This window comes from Plectropomus leopardus, chromosome 12, assembly GCF_026936395.1.
Source record: "Plectropomus leopardus strain MGB_pleo_1.0 chromosome 12, ASM2693639v1, whole genome shotgun sequence".
NCBI lineage: Eukaryota > Metazoa > Chordata > Actinopteri > Perciformes > Serranidae > Plectropomus > Plectropomus leopardus.
In genome coordinates, this window is record NC_142187.1 from 14,596,979 (window position 1) to 14,616,715 (window position 19,737).

The 19,737-nt window shown below is 39.4% G+C and overlaps 1 protein-coding gene across 2 annotated transcripts; it reads right to left on the reverse strand.

Annotated features, from left to right (window-relative positions):
- Positions 1–360: 360 nt before the first annotated feature.
- On the reverse strand, positions 361–7,380 carry LOC121951368 (Y+L amino acid transporter 2). 2 transcript variants are annotated; one of them, XM_088085207.1, is made up of 10 exons: positions 7,032–7,380; positions 6,194–6,723; positions 4,746–4,871; positions 4,528–4,672; positions 2,771–2,894; positions 2,535–2,638; positions 2,347–2,443; positions 2,090–2,239; positions 1,222–1,405; positions 361–959 (listed from the first exon to the last, which is right to left on the reverse strand). In XM_088085207.1, the coding sequence occupies exons 2-10, from the start codon at positions 6,711–6,713 to the stop codon at positions 865–867; spliced, it is 1,545 nt and encodes a 514-aa protein (XP_087941333.1). In that variant the 5' UTR covers positions 6,714–6,723; positions 7,032–7,380; the 3' UTR covers positions 361–864. The 2 variants fall into 2 exon arrangements, with proteins under 2 accessions (XP_087941333.1, XP_087941332.1); XM_088085206.1 differs by having other exon boundaries at positions 7,019–7,350.
- Between the last annotated feature and the right edge of the window lie 12,357 nt (positions 7,381–19,737).

The following is a 19,737-nucleotide window of genomic DNA, read 5'->3' on the forward strand; positions in this document are numbered from 1 at the left end:
AACCAAGCAGTGGTAGAGTTTGTGAGTGAGCTGCAGTTGCAGGAAGTGTTTTGCTTGTAAAAACCTGCTCTGAAACAATAACCTGGTGCAAACGCAGCAGGTACCAAAAATCAGTCAGGTAATCCAATGTAATGTCTGTGGGTCATAAAGTTCGGTGAAAAGCCTCATTAAAAATGTCCATATAAAATCTTACCTTAAAACAGCAACACAAAAATACCCTCAGGGTGATTCTGAAATTGTTTCCGAGAAACATCATAATGAAATTAACCATTAAGGTGAAGAACAATGACTCTTAAACAACAGACTTAACTTAAACTCCCTCATAGTGAAGCTGCTAAGAAATCAATCCAAGAAAACTGGTTGAAATTGACAATTTTATGGTGTTTAACATTTGCACAGTTATTTACATATACATGCAAGCAAACTAAATATACCCCAGCTGATCGATTAAATTCAAGCCCAAAAATCATGACTTGATATTTTTTTAAAAAAGAAAAACAATGTAAACAAAGCAGAAAGTAACTTCAATCTTCACACAAGTCTTAAAAATGAGCTCCATATTTATTTGATAGTTTTATCAAATCCTCACAGAAGGTATTCCGTGATCTCTGTAGAAAAGTAAAACACATAAGCAACAGTTTGCAGTTTCTCAAGTGCCAGCTCTTTCGGGGTGAGTCATTTGAGATGTCAGGCCTTTTTTTAGCTTGACCTGGTTGAAATAATCCTCACAAATGTTGCGGGCCCGCGCCTCACCGCTCTGTCCATTCAAGGCCTTGTTTTTCTGTGTTTGGGGACCAATCAACACATGAAAAAGACTGAGGTCTCCGGCAGAAAGTCGCTAACAGTTGAGGGATTGTCTGCAGCTCACTGCGTTTTACTGCCTGGTTGTGCTTCTGGCGCAGTGTCAAATTCAGTCAGGCAGCAGAGGAGCAGCATCTGGGTGTATCTGGTAGCAAACGCTGAGGAGGGAAGATATGCAGAGGTCAGTTACAGCTAATAATCCAGGATGATTAATGTTGTATTTTGACAGTGATGGCAGATGATGTGGGACAGATATTGAGCAAACATGATCAGAGAGCCCATGATAAACATAATACTTCAAAATACTTACTTTTGTAACCTTATCATCATATGATCGGCTCAACAAGCAAGTCAATCATTAAAAAAACCACCCTGTTGCACAGAACCTTTTGCACGTGGATATTTGAGCCAAAAGTTTACCGTTAAACTTGTGTATAAACTTGGGCCTCCTCTCCTCTGGCAGGTAAATGGCCACATAGTAGACCGGCACCCCAGACAGCGCAATGGCAATTCCTATAAGAGAGTTGATGGTGTCTGCGTACAGAGGGACGATGACTAAGAACAGGCTACACAGACAGTAGACGAAGGGGAAGAACAAGCTCAACTGTAGAGAGAAAAAGAAAGAAATCTGGTTTGTTTCTAAACTCATGTATGAGCATCTTCTAATGACTCAAGCAAATACAAATACGAAAACTTCATAAGAATAGGCTCGGCAAGAAAGACCCACTAACTTCTCTGTTTAGTGTCTCTTTCTTTATACAACACAAAAAGGTCACTGAGAGGACAGAGAGGAGCTTCCTCCCTGTTAGGTCCTCTGCTCTATAATAATAATAATAATAATAATAATAATAATAATAATAATAATAATAATAATAATAATAATAATAATAATAATAAAAAAAACATCAATTATAATAGTAATAATAATAATAATAATAATAATAATAATAATAATAATAATAATAATAAATTTAATAATATTTTAAATTTTATTTTTAATATATTTTTTACATTTTATATACTAAAACATTATGCAGCCTACCTACGCGCTGGCCTAAAATCTATATTTTAACCTCTTAGTTCTTTTAGTACATATGTTTAGATACATACTTACATATTTCTTAGTTTCTATCTGGTTCAAAGTGACATTATTATAAAGATGAATGCTACTAACAATACTTTAATTACCCATAGGAACTGTCGTATTGTGTATTTATGCACTTATGCACTATGTGCCATATGCATGTAAATATAGTCACTATGATCTGAACAATGAAATAATCAGCACCTTCACAGGCCTGTGTCTGTTTGGCTGTGTGATACGCAGGTAGATGAGGCCGGCCACAGACAGACCCACATACAGCCAGTAACTGAAGCTGAAATAATTGATGAGCTGGAACACGTCCTCCACACACAGGAAGATCAGACCCATTAATCCCTTCAGAATATGAAGAAAGATACTGTGTTAATGCTCCAGTTTGTGACTGAGGAATCTGACGTCCATTTGTATTAAGTTATATTAAGAGTAAAAGAAATGGTCCTCACATTGAACAACAGTGCAGGTATGGGTGTGTAGCGCTGCAGGTGAATCAGACTCAGACTGTCAGGCAGGTGGCCCTCCCTGGCTCCCACGAAAAACAACCTGCATGATCAACAAAGTTGGAAAGATAATGACGAAACCCTCGTCACAATATGAGCCCAAAGTCAGTGCCTGTTCAGCGCTTCCTGATTACCGTGAGGCAGCGATGATAGAAGCATTGAGTCCTCCATAGCAAGACATGGCCACTGAAATAGGGATGATCCAGTTGAATGGCCCCAGGACGGCATTTCCAAATGTCTGTGGGGTTGGATTAACATGCTTTATTACAGTTTCTGAAGACAAATTGCAAAATGTTTTGTATCAACCATTTCAGGACTGCATTTTGCTGCAGACTGAATATTCTCTCTCAGGTGACTGTTGGTGTCTTACCACAGCGACAGCGTCACTGGCCAGCAGTGACGGTATGTCCAGAACCACATAGTACGCCACGTTGGTCAGCAGGTAGATGATGGTCACTATGGGCATGGAAATGGCGATGGCCAGGGGCAGATTCCTACAACAACATACAGTAACTTGTGACTCACTGAAGATCTGTAGTAAACAGAGTCACATCATAACATCATTCTACTGAAACTTTACTGAAAAGTTGTGACTGAAATCTCCACATTTCCTCTCCCATTTCCCTTTGTACAGTTAAAAGATTTTACAGGTGATGGCTCGGTTGTCAAATGATAATGGGATCTGCCAAATTTCACCTGAACAAAACAAACAACAACTATGTCTTAAAGGAAATTTGAAAAGACTGCAATGACTAATATTTTGGCCACTTGGAGGCAGCAAAAACATGCTGCAAACACAAAACTGACATCACCTCTTAAGTTTATATGACTAGTGTGTCAGCAATCAGTTACTTACTATTTAAACAACAACAGCAGCAACATTAGTAATGATTTGTAGTTGTGTGTGTGACCTCCAGACAATGTAAGTCAAGTATTCACTCTTTTTTAGGTTTGTATTAGCTTAATTTGTCAGCCCTGGAGGTTGCAGCTTGGTGGAGACCAAAAAACAGAGGTATGGAAAAATGTAGTTCCTCAAATGGCCACTTGGGTAAATCCATATCCATAGACCCCATGTTAAAAATGCCCAACTTTAACAGAAATAAACATGTTATAAAGACACAACCCAAACAGGTTATGTCTTTATAACCCTTTAATTTCCTCACTAAGAAAAAAGCATTGGTAGAGGCCTATATTTAAAGAAGATTTAAAGAAAGCATTTTGTTTTCTTCCAAACAGTTGAAGGTAAAACAGAAAGAAAAAAGAAAAAGAAAAAAAAAGATCAAAATTACAAATTATTTATTGTTATAATGCTTATAATATGTTAGTTTACCAACATGTAGTGATTTGTTACCATGGAATTAGAAGTTTTACAAGTACTAATAACATTTCCATTTATTTATATAATGGTGGAAAGTCATACTGACATAGTTTTAAAAAATCAAATATACAATAGAATAACATTAGAAAATATTCATCTTTTTATTTCATTATATATATATATATATATATATATATATATATATATATATATGATTTATTTTTTCTTAGCATCACTGTGTCTGGCTCTTAAACTGCTAAATGTTACACTATGTTTAACAGCCAACTGCTACCTTTTTTTTTTTAAATATATTTTTTGGGCTTTACAGGCCTTTAATGGATAGGACAGAGTAACTGTGTAAGGGAGAGAGAGAGAGGAGACAATATGCAGCAAAGGGCCAAGGTTGGAGTTGAACCTGCAGCCATTGCAGCGAGGACACAGCCTCTGTACATGGGGTGCTGCTCTACAGACTGAGCTACTGGGCGCCCCTACTGCTTCCTTTTTGTCTGGAAACAACCTTTTGGGCAGGGAATGAGCTAAAAATCTTCCATAGAGCTGAGGATAACTGTAAAATCAAGGTAATTCTCTGTTTTTTCTCTGTTAATCACACATTTGCCATTTACTCCATTCTTGATGTAAAGATATTGATTATAGCAGCTTTAAATAAAGCATAAAAAAATGTCTTTGTAAATGTTTCTGTAATTTGAGACACAGATACTACAGAGTAAGATTAAGGCTTTGTAAGAGTCAGGAGTAAAAGTAAGACAAGTCTCTGAGTGAGTGTGTGTCTTTGTGAATGTGTGTTTTACCTCTCTGGATTCTGAATCTCCTCAGTGACAAAGTTGAGCGTATCCCAGCCGGAGTAGGAGAACAGAGCAGAGTAAAGGGCCAAAGCAATGGATCCGGGATCTGTGGAGGAGCCCTCGAATGGACTCTCGAAGCTCTTTGTTTCTCCTGCACAAGGTGACGTTTAAAGCACATATTTATCTTGTATGTATGATGTATGCATGCTTGGATTTAATCTTACCAATAGTTATTTTCATTATTCCTATAATGATGATGAGGCATAGCGCCATGAGTTTTGTGTACGTGAAAATGTCCTGGACCAGAGTCCCCCACTTCACATAGGCACAGTTAATGAAGATGAGCATACCTGCAAAAAAAAAAAAAAAAAACCAGATAAATTGGACAATGAATGAACAAACAAGGCCCAACACAGCTTTTGCTACAACTTCTGATTTCTTCATTGGTTGCATTTGCAAAGATAAATAATTCAGGAAACAATATTAAACCGTGTTGGTCAGTTTGTTAAACTTGTTTTGTAAGATTTGAATTTTGAAAGCTTTATAGCTAGTAGAGACCTGCCATCTCTCAGCCCCATGCCTGAGATCGCTGACCATCTCCTCCGTGTCACGTGGGCCACAGTCTTTATGAGGGTGAGGGAACAGAAGCACTAGGGCGACTCATGACGTTGTTGCTCTCTCACCTAAATACCACCTCTGCTAACCACAATCTTCACAGCACAAAGCCAGGCTATAAACCACTGTGGTATTTTTATTTCTTTTTTTAGATCTGGCAGTCTAACTATAGATGATGCCGGTTCCACACAGGATTACTGAGTGGTGCTGGCATGAATGGATAGCTAAACCCCTCCACCACTTGTTTTGAGACTTATCATCCTTAATAGATCCAACTAAAGCCTCTCTTCCTGTTTAATAATATTTATACTGACAAATGCATGGTGTTTCCTGTGACTGCTTCACATTAACAGTAATTTATTTGTTTAGTATGTAGGACTTAGGGGCATATATCAGCAGAAAGTAAAGATACTTTAACAAGTGTATTTTCTTTAGTTTCTAAGTATCTGATAATAAGAATTTTTATTTTTTGTCGCTTTAGAATGAGCTGTCTATATCTACATCTGTTGGAAAAACAAAACAACTGATTATTTTTTAAAACATGGAAACGTTAAATGTGAAATGTTTTTTTGGAGATGAAGAGACGTCTGCGGTGGCATTACTGCTTCCTGTAGTAGATCGAATTTCTGTATAATTTTTTTATTGTTGTTTTCTCTTTAAAGAAAATATGTTAAAAAGAGACAAACGGTACTGGAGAAACACTGAGGTGTGGAATATGGAATGACCTTATTCAGTGTTTTTACTGATTTCAGTCACGTGGTCCATTTGTTTCAGAGAGAAAACTATCATTACACATGGTTTTGGCTCCTGACAAAAACCTGAACGATGAACGTTTCATATCAGGAGTTTGCTCTTGAGGGTGTTTTAGCTGGTTGCAACTTGTAGTCCGTCCTGCTGGATACCTCTACATCTAAGTTTTTTCCTGCCTGTATTTTTCTGCAATTGCTTGCAAACTTCCAAGTTTCATAGTAGACCATGTACATTTCTAAGTCTTATCCTTGTAATCAGGTTTTCTGGGTGATGATAAACAATAGACAGACATATGAGTGTTTCTTACACAGGCAGGCTGCAGCAATAAGCCGGACAGCATCGTACGGCGGTTGGCATGTAGGGTAGAAAGACTCCACCAGGTAGTTGGCAAAGGTCAGGGAAATCACTGCCTGGCTGGCTGGTTCAATCAGCAGGATAGATGTCCACAGGCGGATGAAAGCAAGGAAGCCTCCAAAAGACTCAAGGATGTAGGCGTAGCTGGCTCCAGATTTGGTGATGGTGGTGCCGAGCTCTGCGTAGCACAAAGCCCCAAACACTGAAAAGATGCCTCCAACAGCCCAAATCACTAATGACAACCCATAAGAGGAACTGTACAGGAGTACGCCCTTAGGAGAGATAAAGATCCCAGAGCCGATCATGTTGCCAACAATGAGGCAGATTCCATTAATGAGGGAGATTTCTCTCTTCATCTGCATTTTCTCTTCTTTCCCATTGTTCGGGGCCTTTAAATCCTCGTCAGATGGAGCCCGTGAACTCGGGCATATTGTCTGTGACATGACCCCCATCTTCTGCCTTAGAGCCTCCATTAGTCCAGTGCTGGTGCAGAGATGAAATCAAATTTAACAGTCAGAACATGTAAATCTGACATGATTTTGAAAATATACTATTCCTTTATTGTCTAACCACACATTTCAAACCTTAAGTATAAGAACCAAGAAGCTTCCAATGTCCAGTATAAAAGAAAAGGTAAAATCTCCCAGTAAGGATCCTGCAAACAACAATTTTCCTTTTTTCATAGTCCTCTCTTTATACATCCAGAGGACAGGAAGCAAAAATACTTAAGACGTCTTCATTTAGGACACCAAGGCAAATGTGTAAAAAGTGAACTTACTCTGTTTGCTTACTTTTAGAAGATCAACAGGTTGGCTATATCTGTTCCTCTGAACATGTAAAGTCTTCCTTAGGTCAGTGCGTCTCATCTGAACCTGGCAGTTACACATCAGTGAGTTCACATCTGAGAGGCAGCAACAGGACGGTCGATGTTGCAATCCCTACAGCCCAACAAAACCCCAACGGGTGTTTTTCCAGTGCCAGACGAACCGCACTCTCGTGTTTGCCCCCTGTGCTATTTTCAGAGATGAGCAGACCTCGTCCCTGCCCCCTGGCAGGGGAGCCAAACTGCTTCTGTGTCAGGATACAGTCAGCAGATTACATGATACAGAACATATTGTGACGTAGACTGTCATTAAAGAATATCTGTTGTAACTGAACCAACAACTGCTTCTCTGTCAGTCAGGCAGGTTTCTACACACATGTATGAGAACGTAGGCCTCTGGGCACAAACATGAAAAAGTCAGGGACAAGAAAATAGACTGGCGGTCACAAATTACGCTGTACGTTTCTTTGAGGATGTTTTGCATCAGTGGCGATTTTACATCTTTAATGGTTGTTTTTATATGACTTTGCAGCAGAGTTAGTTTGTATTTTTTTATTAGAGCTTTATTTGTATTCTATTTCCAATTCTTCTTTACAATCCAGTTAAGGTTAAGTTAGCTTCCAAGTGCATTTCAGTTTAGTTTTTAATGTTTAACAAGGTTTAAATAAAGAAGAGTTATTATTAGTTTCAGTATCAGCTTAAAGATCCAGTGTGTAAGGTAAGGGGGGTTTGGTGGCATCTAGCTGTGAGGATTGTAGATTGCAGCAAGCTGAGACACCTTCAGGGTACATTTCCTTCAGTGTTAATTGTTTAGGGGGTATCCCAGAGGAGGCCATCGCTCGACTGCTGCGGATGAGTACCATTAATAACCAACACTGTACTGTATCCCTGTTTCATTGCTTTCAAATGTATCGAAAAGTGGAAAAGGTAATGTCAGTGTTGTGTTGGTGAAATCACCACTGATTTTTTTTCTGAAAGAAAAATGTTATCTTGTCAGAGAAATACTCACAATAAACACAATATATACAGTCATAGTGAAGTATATATCATGGAAGAAGTCAAAGTATAGAATATTGTAGAAAGTCAGATGACAGTAAATAATAATGATAATAATAACATATTAAAATCATAAAATGTCATGACAAGTAAAATAAAAATATAGTATAGTATAATTTGTCATAAAAACTCAGAGCATTCTATGTCATACTATGCTTTTTATGCCATTTTAAAGAACATACTAAAGTATGACCTTTTTATGCTAGTTTGGATGACATACCATAGAATAACTTTTTTGAACTATTTTGAACACACTATGGTATGACTATTTTGTGTTATTTTGGAGGCATGCTATAGTATGACTTCTGGTTTTACTTTGTCATGATAGTTTGACTTTTTTACGATATTGTGGACAATAGGGGTGTGCAATATCGTATCTTTCACGATAATTCCAGGATAATTTTTCATCCCGTGGCAAAATGAATATCGCGATATTATGAGTTGGCAGCGTAATGACGTCATGCCGTTACGCTGCGGACATGGGCGGAGACCGCGCGAAATATTCAAACAGGAGGAGGACGCCGACCATGACGCCGACGTGTTGGTTTGAATGTGGAAGCGGGAGATAAACCGAGAGGCGAAAGAAATCAAGAAAGGACTCATCGAGCCGTAGCCAGAGTGAACGGGACAGAGTACATTTGGACACTTTTGTTGTTGGACTCATCTGCGGGGTTTGATCGAGAGGACAGGGTGTGGAGCTCTGCCGGAGAAACATGCTGTGGAGAGACACGTCCACGCTGAGGAGGGGAAAGTGAGGCTGGTGGATGTCAAACGCTCTGGTTTGTTTGTCCTGGAGTGTTTGTCCCGTCAACAGATAGAAAATGCGCTGTAAGTTGAGTTTTTAGGGTGGGGGCTATGGACTGTGACTTGTGAGAGCCCCAGCTGAGGGGGGAGTTGATGGAGCCTGGACTTTTCAAACGCTGCAGAAGTGTTGCAGACTGTTTTCGGATGTCGAGATTTGACAGGGAGACTAGGGAAAAAGCTGTGACGAAAACTGTCATGTTTCCTTTTGACCCGGAGTACCTGCCCGACGGGGTGTTTTTGAATCATGTTCCCTTTCCAGTGAGTTCCCAAGCCCCTGCAGTGCGCTAACTGTTGGGAGTTTGGACATGAAGTGACACTAAATCGTGTGGTAAATGTGGAGGACATAATTGTGACGGAGGCTGTGTGACTGGATCAGAGTGTGTCCTTTTGTAGAGACATAGGAGGCTACCTGTCCACAGAGAGTGAGGGAGACAGACACTGTCAGGGATATTGGTGTTGGTGGGACCAGCGATGGTGTGGTGGACGGGTCCGTTTCAAACAGACATGGAGGAGACAGACGGCAGCCTGGCTGTCCCGCTGGATGTGTGTGGCGGCTGATAATGGGACAAACTTTGTGAAAGCTCTTCAGATGAACGACTGGACGAGACCTGCACGCTTTGGTCATCGTCTTCACATTGCCAACGGTATGTTTCCTTACTATAATAATTAATTATAATAATTAATTTAGATACACAGTAGCGTAAGCATTTAATAATTGTTTGTTGGTGTTGCCTGGAGACAGCTGGCGCAGTTTTATGACGTCACGTGGACGTCAGCAAACAGCTCAATCCACTGTTTATAACATTATTATGATGATAATAATAATAATAATAATAAGTAACATTTGACTCTCGGTCTCATAATTTTTGCTTGTCATCTCAAGATACTAAGAAACTGAAACTTTGTCAAAATTATTACAGGGCAGTATTTCATAACATTTCATATCATAACATTATGAGATACTAGTACTCATACTACTACTATATTTTAAATACTACTAGTATTTAAAATATTAACAATTGTGAAATCAGAGTAATGTCTAGTTAGATGTTGGAATTTAAAAAAAAAAAATCATATTATCTCTTTGTTAAGATATTGATATTTAATACTGTATTAAGAATGTGATTTCCTGTCTTCTTTATCTTTTTGTCTCTCTCTCTCTGCCTACAAAGAGAAGCGTGAAGGATGCCTGAACTGACGGTGGAGTCGGAGTGTGCAAAAAGATTGTGAGTTTTTTTTTCTCACAGTTGGAAGAGGCAGTGGGCACATCAGGATGCTGGATATTGTTTTTACTGGACATTTCAAACTGTTATGTTTTTGTGTCCACCACTAATTACAGTAATGCACAGAAGTTCTGCGGGAAATCGTATTTACGAATCTTACAATGCACTTTTGTGGTGGTTTGTATTATTTTGCTGTAATATTTGATACATAATCTCTGAATCTCAATCTGAGATACTGATAACCAACTACAGAAATAAAAGATGTTTGTTTTAACTATATTTGTTGAAGGCAAATGATTACATTCATGCTGGCATGCCGAACTTGTATGCTCGTTGAATTCAAACTACAACATACTACAGTAAGACTTTTTTCATGCTGTTGAAGACGATATAGTATACTTTGACTTTTTTGTGCAATTTTGGAAAACATAGCCTATTAAAGTGAGATTTTTCAATTATATTTTTGACCACAAACTATAATATGACTTTTGTGATATTTTGGACATCATACTATAGTATGACTATTTCAGAAGAAAACCTATAGACGTTTGCATAGTATTTATTTTGGATGAAATACTATTGCATATGTTTTTCATGATATTTTGAAGGACTGCATCTCTAGTATGACTTTTTTGTGCTATTTTTGAACAAATACTACGGTATTACTTTTTTTAATGCTATTTTGTATGACATACTATAATATAACTATTTTTGTGCCATTTGGATGACATAGTATAGTATGACTTTGTTGTGCTATTTTGGACGACATAATTTATCATGAATTTTTGGTGATATTTTGGATGACATGCTATAGTATGTTTTTTTTTGGTGATGAAGGCATGCTGCAGTTTGACGTTTTAGTGCTATTTTGGGCAATGTACCTAAGTGTCACTTTGTCTATGATGTTTTGGTCAACAGACCAAAGTATGATGTTTTGGTGATATTTTGGATGACATATTATAGTATCCGTTTTTGGTGACTTTTGGACAACATGCCATAGTACAACTTTTTTATGTTATTTTGAACATGCTGTAGTATGAATTTAGTGATATTTTGGATGACATACTATAGCATGAGTTTTTGGTGACATTTTGGATGACATGCCATAGTGTGAGTTTTTGGAGATATTTTGTACAACATAGCACGACTTTTTGGTGATATTTTGGACAACATATTGCATGACTTTTTGGTGATGTTTGGATGACATACTATAGTATGAGTTTTTTGTGACATTTTGGATGACATGCCATAGAATGACTTTTTGGTGAAATTTTGGGCGACATGCGATGGTATTCATTTTTTATGATATTTGGACAACATACTATAATATGATTTTTCTCTTCTATTTTGGACGACATACTAAAGTGTTAATTTTTTTTATGACTTTTAGTACGATCTTACTAAAGTATGACTTTTTCATTCAATCATACTTCATATGATTATTATGATACTATGGACGAAATAATAATAGTATGACTTTTTTGTGCTATTTTGAAAGACATACCATAGTAGGATGTTTTTTGTGTTATTTTGAACAACATGCTATAGTATGACTTAGTGGCGGTATTTTGGACAACATATAATGAGTTTTTGGTGATATCTTGATTGACATAGTATATTATGATTTTTTATGACATGTTTGACGGCATAATAATAGTATGACTTTACAATTTCGGACAACATACCAAAGTGTTACTTTTTTATGATATTTTGGAGGACATACCAAAGTATGAGTTTTTGTGATATTTTGGATGGCATATAGTATGACTTTTTGGTGACATTTTAGTCAACATGTTATAGTATGACTTTTGGTGATATCTTGATCGACAAAGTATTGTATGATTTTTTATGGTATTTTGGAGGACATACCAAAGTATGACTTTTTGTGATATTTTGGATGACATAGTGTGATTTTTTTTTGATATTTTGGAGGACATACCAAAGTTTTTGTAATAACTTGGATGACATATAGTATGACTTTGGTGACATTTTGGACAACATACTGTAGTATGATTTTTCATGAAATTTTGGAGGACATATCAAAGTGTTTCTTTTTGATGATATTTTGGAGGACATACCAAAGTGTGACTTTTTGTGATATTTGCACGACATATAGTATGACGATGATATTTTGGAAGAAATATAGTATGGCTTTTTGTGATATTTCGAACAACATACTATAGTTTGACTTTTTGGTGATATTTTGGATGACATATAGCATGCCTTTTTGGTGATATTTTGGACGACATATAGTATGCCTTTTTGGTGATATTTTGGACAACATGCTATAGTATGCCTTTGTGGTGACGTTTTGGACGATATGCTATAGTGTGACTTTTTAGTGATATCTTGATCGACATACTATAGTATGATGTTTTATGATATTTTGGAGGACATACCAAAGTATGAGTTTTTGTGATATTTTGGATGACATATAGTATGACGTTTTGGTGACATTTTAGTCGACATGTTATAGTATGACTTTTTAGTGACATTTTGGACGACGTGAGAGTATGACTTTTTGGTGACATTTTGGATGAAGTGCTGTAGTATGACTTTTTTGTGATGTTTTGATAATATTTTGGTTAACATGCTAAAGTATTATTTTTTTGATCTTTGCCAAGGAAGACCTGTTTTCTAAATGATATTATTAATTCTAGACACCTTGACTTTGGGCTTTAGCCAGGTCTCTGTATGGAGCATATGAATGCCTCAGCTAGGCAAGACCATGCGGTCAAAGTGGCGGTGTTGGTGATTCTTATAAATGGTGACATTTATAAGAAGCACTTCAAATGCAGTCTATTTTCCATTACCAATTTAATTAATCTTTGAGGCATTGACATTTTAAATCTGTGGCACAAATCCAGTATTGCTGTTATTGTCCTCCCAAACCAAATCCATGCTTAAGTGAATTTTCTGAATTTTTATTTTCTGTTACTTCTGTTTCTGTTACTAAACTTATGACAGTATTGTTATTACTGGTTATTTCTACATCCATATAAATGATCTCTCTAATCCCACAACTGTTGAATTAAAAGTCCGTCTAGAAAATTTAGATCTCACTCAGAAAATCAATGAGCCTACTCATCACCGGAGTAATACCCTTGACCTGGTGATGTCCAAAGACTGTGACATTATTAATGTCTTGGTGACTGGTTTGACTGTATTTGACCATTTCAGGGTTTGTTTTGATGCATGCTTGCCAGAAAAAAAAGCACAGATAAAGTTACCATTCAAATGTGATTTATTGATTCTGAAGCACAACGAAAATTTACAGAATTGGCGAGGCAATATCTACCTGATATAAATGGGAGAGAAAACAGCGGAAATCTGGTCTAGCAGTCCATTACAGTATTTACAAGGAGAACATAGCCTCATTTAACACTGCTATACACTCTTCTAGAAGAGCCTACTTCTCCAAGGTGATAACAGACGATGGTGGCAACTCAAAAATACTATTCACTACTGTAATTTGGCTTTTTAATCATAGGTTACACAATGGCCTTCTGGGTCAGGCCTCTCCTAAAAAATGTGAGGTATTTGCCCAATTTTGAAATGATTGCATGTTTTCTATTAGAGCAGACATTCTCAGAAATCCTCAAAAAGAAAAACAAATGACATCAGATGCCCATCATAGATATTCAGTGAACAAAAGTATTTAATGTCTGAAAACGAGGAGAATTAAATTCTCATGATAAACATATATATATATATATATATATAGACACACAGACACACAGACACACACACACACACATGCAACAAACACCGGGACAGGACAAAGAAACACATCAATAGAGAAAAATGAAAACAGCCGCAGCAGTGCATTTACATTGATTTGAAACAACTTGTAGTTTTCAGCATTTTTTTCGTTTCTGTCAAAATTTGATGTTTTTCAACATGCTAAACTATGATGTTTTTGGCCTTTGTTTCAACATTTTATACTACATAATATACTATGGTGATTTTGCCCTTTTTTGACATACTATGTAATGAGGTTTTGGCCTTTTATGGACATTGTACACTATGAAGTGTCTACAAGCTATGATATGTCATTCTCAGCAATTTTTTAGTGTGTCAAAGTTTGACGTTTTCCAATATACTTTACTATGCCGTTTTCTGCCGTTTTTTTGACATGTTAAATTGTGACATTTTTGGCATTTTTTTCCACTTTTTTCCACTATGACGCGTCTCTAAAAGATATAATAGGTCATTGTCAGCCATTTAGTACACATACAAATATTTTGGAGCACATACCAAAGTTGGACAATGTTTTTCAACATGTTAAATTATGACATTTTTGGCATTTTTTTCTACATTGTATGCTATGACGCTTCTCTACAACGTTTTTTAAATTTTTTTTAGCCATTTTCATGACATATCAAAAATTGACGTTTCGACATACTATAATATTGCGTTTTTGTCCTTTTTTTTACACACTGTATAATATGACTTCTCTACAAGCTATAATATTTTTCAACATATTGCCTTTTTGGCTATTTCTATGCTATATTATGATGTTATTGGCCTTTTTGGCCTTTATTTCTATGTTGTATACTATGACATGTCTCTACAAGCCATAATATGTCATTTTCAGCCATTTTTATGACGTCAAAAATTGACATTTTTGGTAGTTTGATACGATTGCCTCTTTGGCCATATTTTCGTCATGCTAAAGTATGATGTTTTTGGCTGTTTTTGGCCTTTTATTTCCACTTTATATACTATGACATGTCATAATGAGCTATAATATGTTGTTTTTAGCCATTTTTATGACATGCAAAAATTTTTCAACATACTATGGCATTTTTGGCAATTTTTTGGACAAGCTAAATTAGGATGTTTTTGGCCTTTTCTTGGCCTTCATTTCCACTTTATATACTATTACACATCTTTTTTTTATCACAACTTTTATCAACAAACTATACTATAGCCATTTTGGCCATTTTTTTGACAAGCTAAATTATGATGTTTTTGGCCTTTGTTTCAACTTTATATACTCTTACAGGTCTATACAAGCCTTTAATATGCCGTTTACAGCCATTCATATCATGTCAAAATTTGACATTTTTTGACAGACTATACTATTACCTTTTTCGGCCATTTTGATGTCATGCTAAATATTGATGTTTTGATGTTTGACGTGTTCGACAAACTATACTAAAGCCTGTTTGGCCATTTTTTGACATGCTAAATGTTTTTGGCCTTTTTTGGGCTTTTATTTCCACTTTATATACTATTACAAATCTCGACAAGCTATAATATGACGTTTTTAGCCATTTTAATCACGTCAAAATTTGACATTTTACAAAATATTATACTATTGCCTTTTTGGCAATTTTTTTCTCGACATGCTAAATTTGAATGTTTTGGACCTTTAGTTCCACTTTATTACACATCTCTGCAAGCTATAATGTAGTTTGTACTTATAGATTGTAGAGGAGTGTCATAGTATACAAAGTGGAAATCAAGGCCAAAAAGGTCATAATTTAGCATGTTGAAAAAATGGCCAAAAATCGCATCCTATACTGTGGTGAAAAAGGTCAAATTTTGACACGGCCCAAATATGGCTGAAAATGACATATTTTAGCTTGTAGAGATGCGTCATTGTATATATATTGGAAACGAGAGCCGAAAAGGCCAAAAATTGCATAATTTAGCATGTTGAAAAAATGGCCAAAAGTGGCATACTATACTATGGCGAAAAATGTCAAATTTTGACCGATCCCAAAAATGGCTGAAAATGGCATAGTATTGCTTGTAGAGAAGCGTCATAGTATACAAAGTGGAAATGAAGGGCAAAACAGGCCAAAAACGTCATAATTTAGCATGTTTAAAAAATGGCCGAAAATCGCATACTACACTGTGGCCATAAATGTCGAATTTTGACCGTCTCAAACATGGCTGAAGATGACATATAATAGCTTGTAGAGACCCGTCATAGTATACAAAGTGGAAACAAAAGCCAATTTAGCATGCTGAAAAAGTGGCCAAAAGTGGCATACTATACTATGGCGACAAATGTCAAATTGTGACCCGTCTCAAAAATGGCTGAAAATGACATATTATAGCTTGTAAAGACACACAGGCCAAAAAAGGCCAAAAACGTTTCAAGCCTGTTTAAAAGAATGGCCAAAAATCGCATACTATACCATGGTGAAAAATGTCAAATTTTGACCCGTCCCACATAGTATAGCTTGTAGAGATGCGTGATAGTATATAAATTGGAAACAAAGGCCAAAAAAGGCCAAAAACATCATAATTTAGCATGTTGAAAAAATGGGCAAAAATCGCATACTGTACTATGGGGAAAAAGGTCAAATTTTAGACCCGTCCCAAAAATGTCATATATTATAATTTTAAAAAAATACATATATTATACATATATGTCATAAAATTACATATTATATCTTGTAGAGACGCTTCATAGTATTGTGAGTAATTTTTAGGCAAGTTTGATTTCTGTCATAGCAACAGCTGAACATCCTGTGTATAAGATTTTAAGGTGTGGTGATTGCACTTTTGAGATGTCCCCACCTGGTGGTGTTCATCACTTTTTGGTTATTTGTTTGCCTAAAGGGGTACTGTTTCATCAATCAGGCTGGTGTTTTATTGTTTTATTGTTTTATTGTTAATGTGGAATGTTCATTAAGATCTTGTTCCTTGTGTTGGTAGAGGAAGATGACCAGATGTTTAAGTCAGTCTGAGCTGCATTGTCAACAAAAAACTACAGTGTGTCTTCTCTCCATGAGCTCATATATTAAAGGTTTTTGATTCATCACACCACCGTGCAATTCTGATGTTTATGGAAGAAATTTCTCTCACATTATACAAATGGTGTGACAAATGGTTTGAAGTGCGACAAATGGTTCAAAGTTTCCCTCACCCGGATGCGGGTCACCGGGCCCCCTCCTGGAGCCAGGCCTGGGGGCGGGGTTCGATGGGGAGCGCCTGGTGGCTGGGCCTTTACCCATTGGGCCCGGCCGGGCACAACCTAAAGAGGCAACGTGGGACCTCCTTCCCGTGGGCTCACCATCCATAGGAGGGGCCAAAGGGGTCGGGTACTGTGTGAGTTGGGCAGCAGCCAAAGGCAGGGACCTTGGCGGTCCAATCCTTGGCTGCAGAAGCTAGCTCTGGGGACGTGGAATGTCACCTCTCTGGTGGGGAAGGAGCCTGAGCTGGTGCACGAGGTTGAAAAGTTCTGACTAGATATAGTCGGCTTCACTTCGACACATGACATGGGTTCTGGAACCAGTCTTCTTGAGAGGGGTTGGACTCTCTTCCATTCCTGAGTTGCCACTGGTGAGAGGCACCGGGTAGGGGTGGCAATACTTATTGCCCCCCGGCTCGGTGTCTGTATGTTGGAGTTTACCCCGTTGAACGAGAGGGTAGCCTCCCTCAGCCTTCGGGTGGGGGGATGGATCCTACCTGTTGTTTGTGCCTATGGTCCAAACGGCTGTATCCACCCTTTTTGGAGTCCTTAGAGGGGGTGCTGGAGAGTGCTGCTTCTGGGGACTCCCTTGTTCTGTTGGGTGACTTAAATGCTCACCTGGAGGGGTGTGATCGGGAGAAATGGCCTCCCCGATCTGAACCTCAGTGGTGTTTTGTTATTGGACTTCTGTGCTCGCCACAGATTGTCCATAACAAACACCATGTTCAAGCATAAGGGTGTCCATATATGCACTTGGCATCAGGACACCCTAGGCCACAGTTCAATGATTGACTTTCTAGTCGTGTCGTCGGACTTGTGTCTGCATGTCTTGGACACTGGGGTGAAGAGAGAGGTGGAGCTGTCAACCGATCACCACCCGGTGGTTAGTTGGCTCTGATGGTGGGGGAGGACGCCGGTCAGATCTGGCAGACCCAAACGCATTGTGATGGTCTGCTGGGAACGTCTGTCAGAGTCTCCCGTCAGAAGTAGCTTCAACTCCCACCTCCAGGAGAGCTTCGACCATGTCCAGGGGGAGGTGGGGGACATTGAGCCCGAGTGGGCCATGTTCTGTGCCTCTATTGTTAAGGCGGCCGATCAGTGCTGTGGCTGTAAGGTGTTCGGTGCCTGTCGGGGCGGCAACACCCAAACCAGTTGGTGGACTCCGGCGGTGAGGGATGTTGTCATGTTGTCAAGCTGAAGAAGGAGTCCTCTCGGGCCTTCTTGGCCTGTGGGACTCCGGAGGCAGCAGACAGGTACCGGCAGGCCAAGCGCAGCGCAGCTATGGCTGTCGCCGAAGCGAATACCCGACCATGGGAGGAGTTCGGTGAGGCCATGGAGAACAACTTCCGGACGGCTTTGAAGAGGTTCTGGACCACCATTTGGCGTCCCAGGATGGGGAAGCGGTGCTCTATCAACACTATGTATGGTGGGGATGGTGCGCTGCTGACCTCGACTCGGGACGTTGTGGATCGGTGGAAGGAATACTTCGAAGACCACCTTAATCCCACCGACACGCCTTCCGGTGAGGAAGCAGGGCCTGAGGACTTGGGGGTGGGCTCTTCCATCTCTGGCGCTGAGGTAGCCAAGGTGGTCAAAAAACTCCTCGGTGGCAGGGCCCGGGGGGTGGATGAGATCCACCCGGAGTTCCTTAGAGCCCTGGATGTTTTGGGGCTGTCATGGTTGACACGACTCTCCAACATTGCGTGGACATCGGGGGCAGTGCCTCTGGACTGGCAGACCGGGGTGGTGGCCCCTTTTTTTAAGAAGGGGAACCGCAGGGTGTGTTCCAACTATAGGGGGATCACACTCCTCAGCCTCCCTGGTAAGGTCGATTCAGGGATACTGGAGAGGAGGGTCCGCCGGACAGTCGAACCTGATTCAGGAGGAACAATACGGCTTTCGCCCCGGTCGTGGAACTGTGGACCAGCTCTGGACCCTTTGCAGGATCCCTGAGGGTGCATGGGAGTTTGCCCAACCAGTCCACATGTGCTTTGTGGACTTGGAGAAGGCATTCAAATGTGTCCCTTGGGGAGTCTTGTGGGGGGTACTCTGGGAATATGGGGTATGGAATCCATGATACAAGCCATCTGTTCCCTGAACGACCGGTGCCAGAGCTTGGTCCGCATTGGCAGCAGTAAGTCGGACTTGTTTCCGGTGAGGGTTGGACTCTGCCAGGGCTGCCTTTTGTCATCGATTTTGTTCATAACTTTTATGGACAGATTTTCTAGGCGGTAGGTAGGGTCACCCATGGCAAACAGGTCCTAGGGGAGGGACCAGACAAAGTGTAGCTCACAAGACCCCTATGATGATGACAACCAATGGTCCGGAGTTCCCCTCGCCTGGATGCGGGTCACCGAGCCCCCCCCCGGAGCCAGGCCTGGGGGTGGGGCTTGATGGCAAGCGCCTGGTGGCCGGGCCTTTACCCATGGGGCCCGGCCGGGCACAGCCCGAAGAGGTGACACTGGACCTCCTTCCTGTGGGCTCACCACCCATAAGAGGGGCTGTAGGGGTCAGGTGCCATGTGAGCTGGGCTGCAGAAGCTAGCTCTGGGGACGTGGAATGTCACCTCTCTGGTGGGGAAGGAGCCTGAGCTGGTGCGCGAGGTTGAGAAGTTCCGACTAGATATAGTCGGCCTCACCTCGACGCACGGCTTGGGCTCC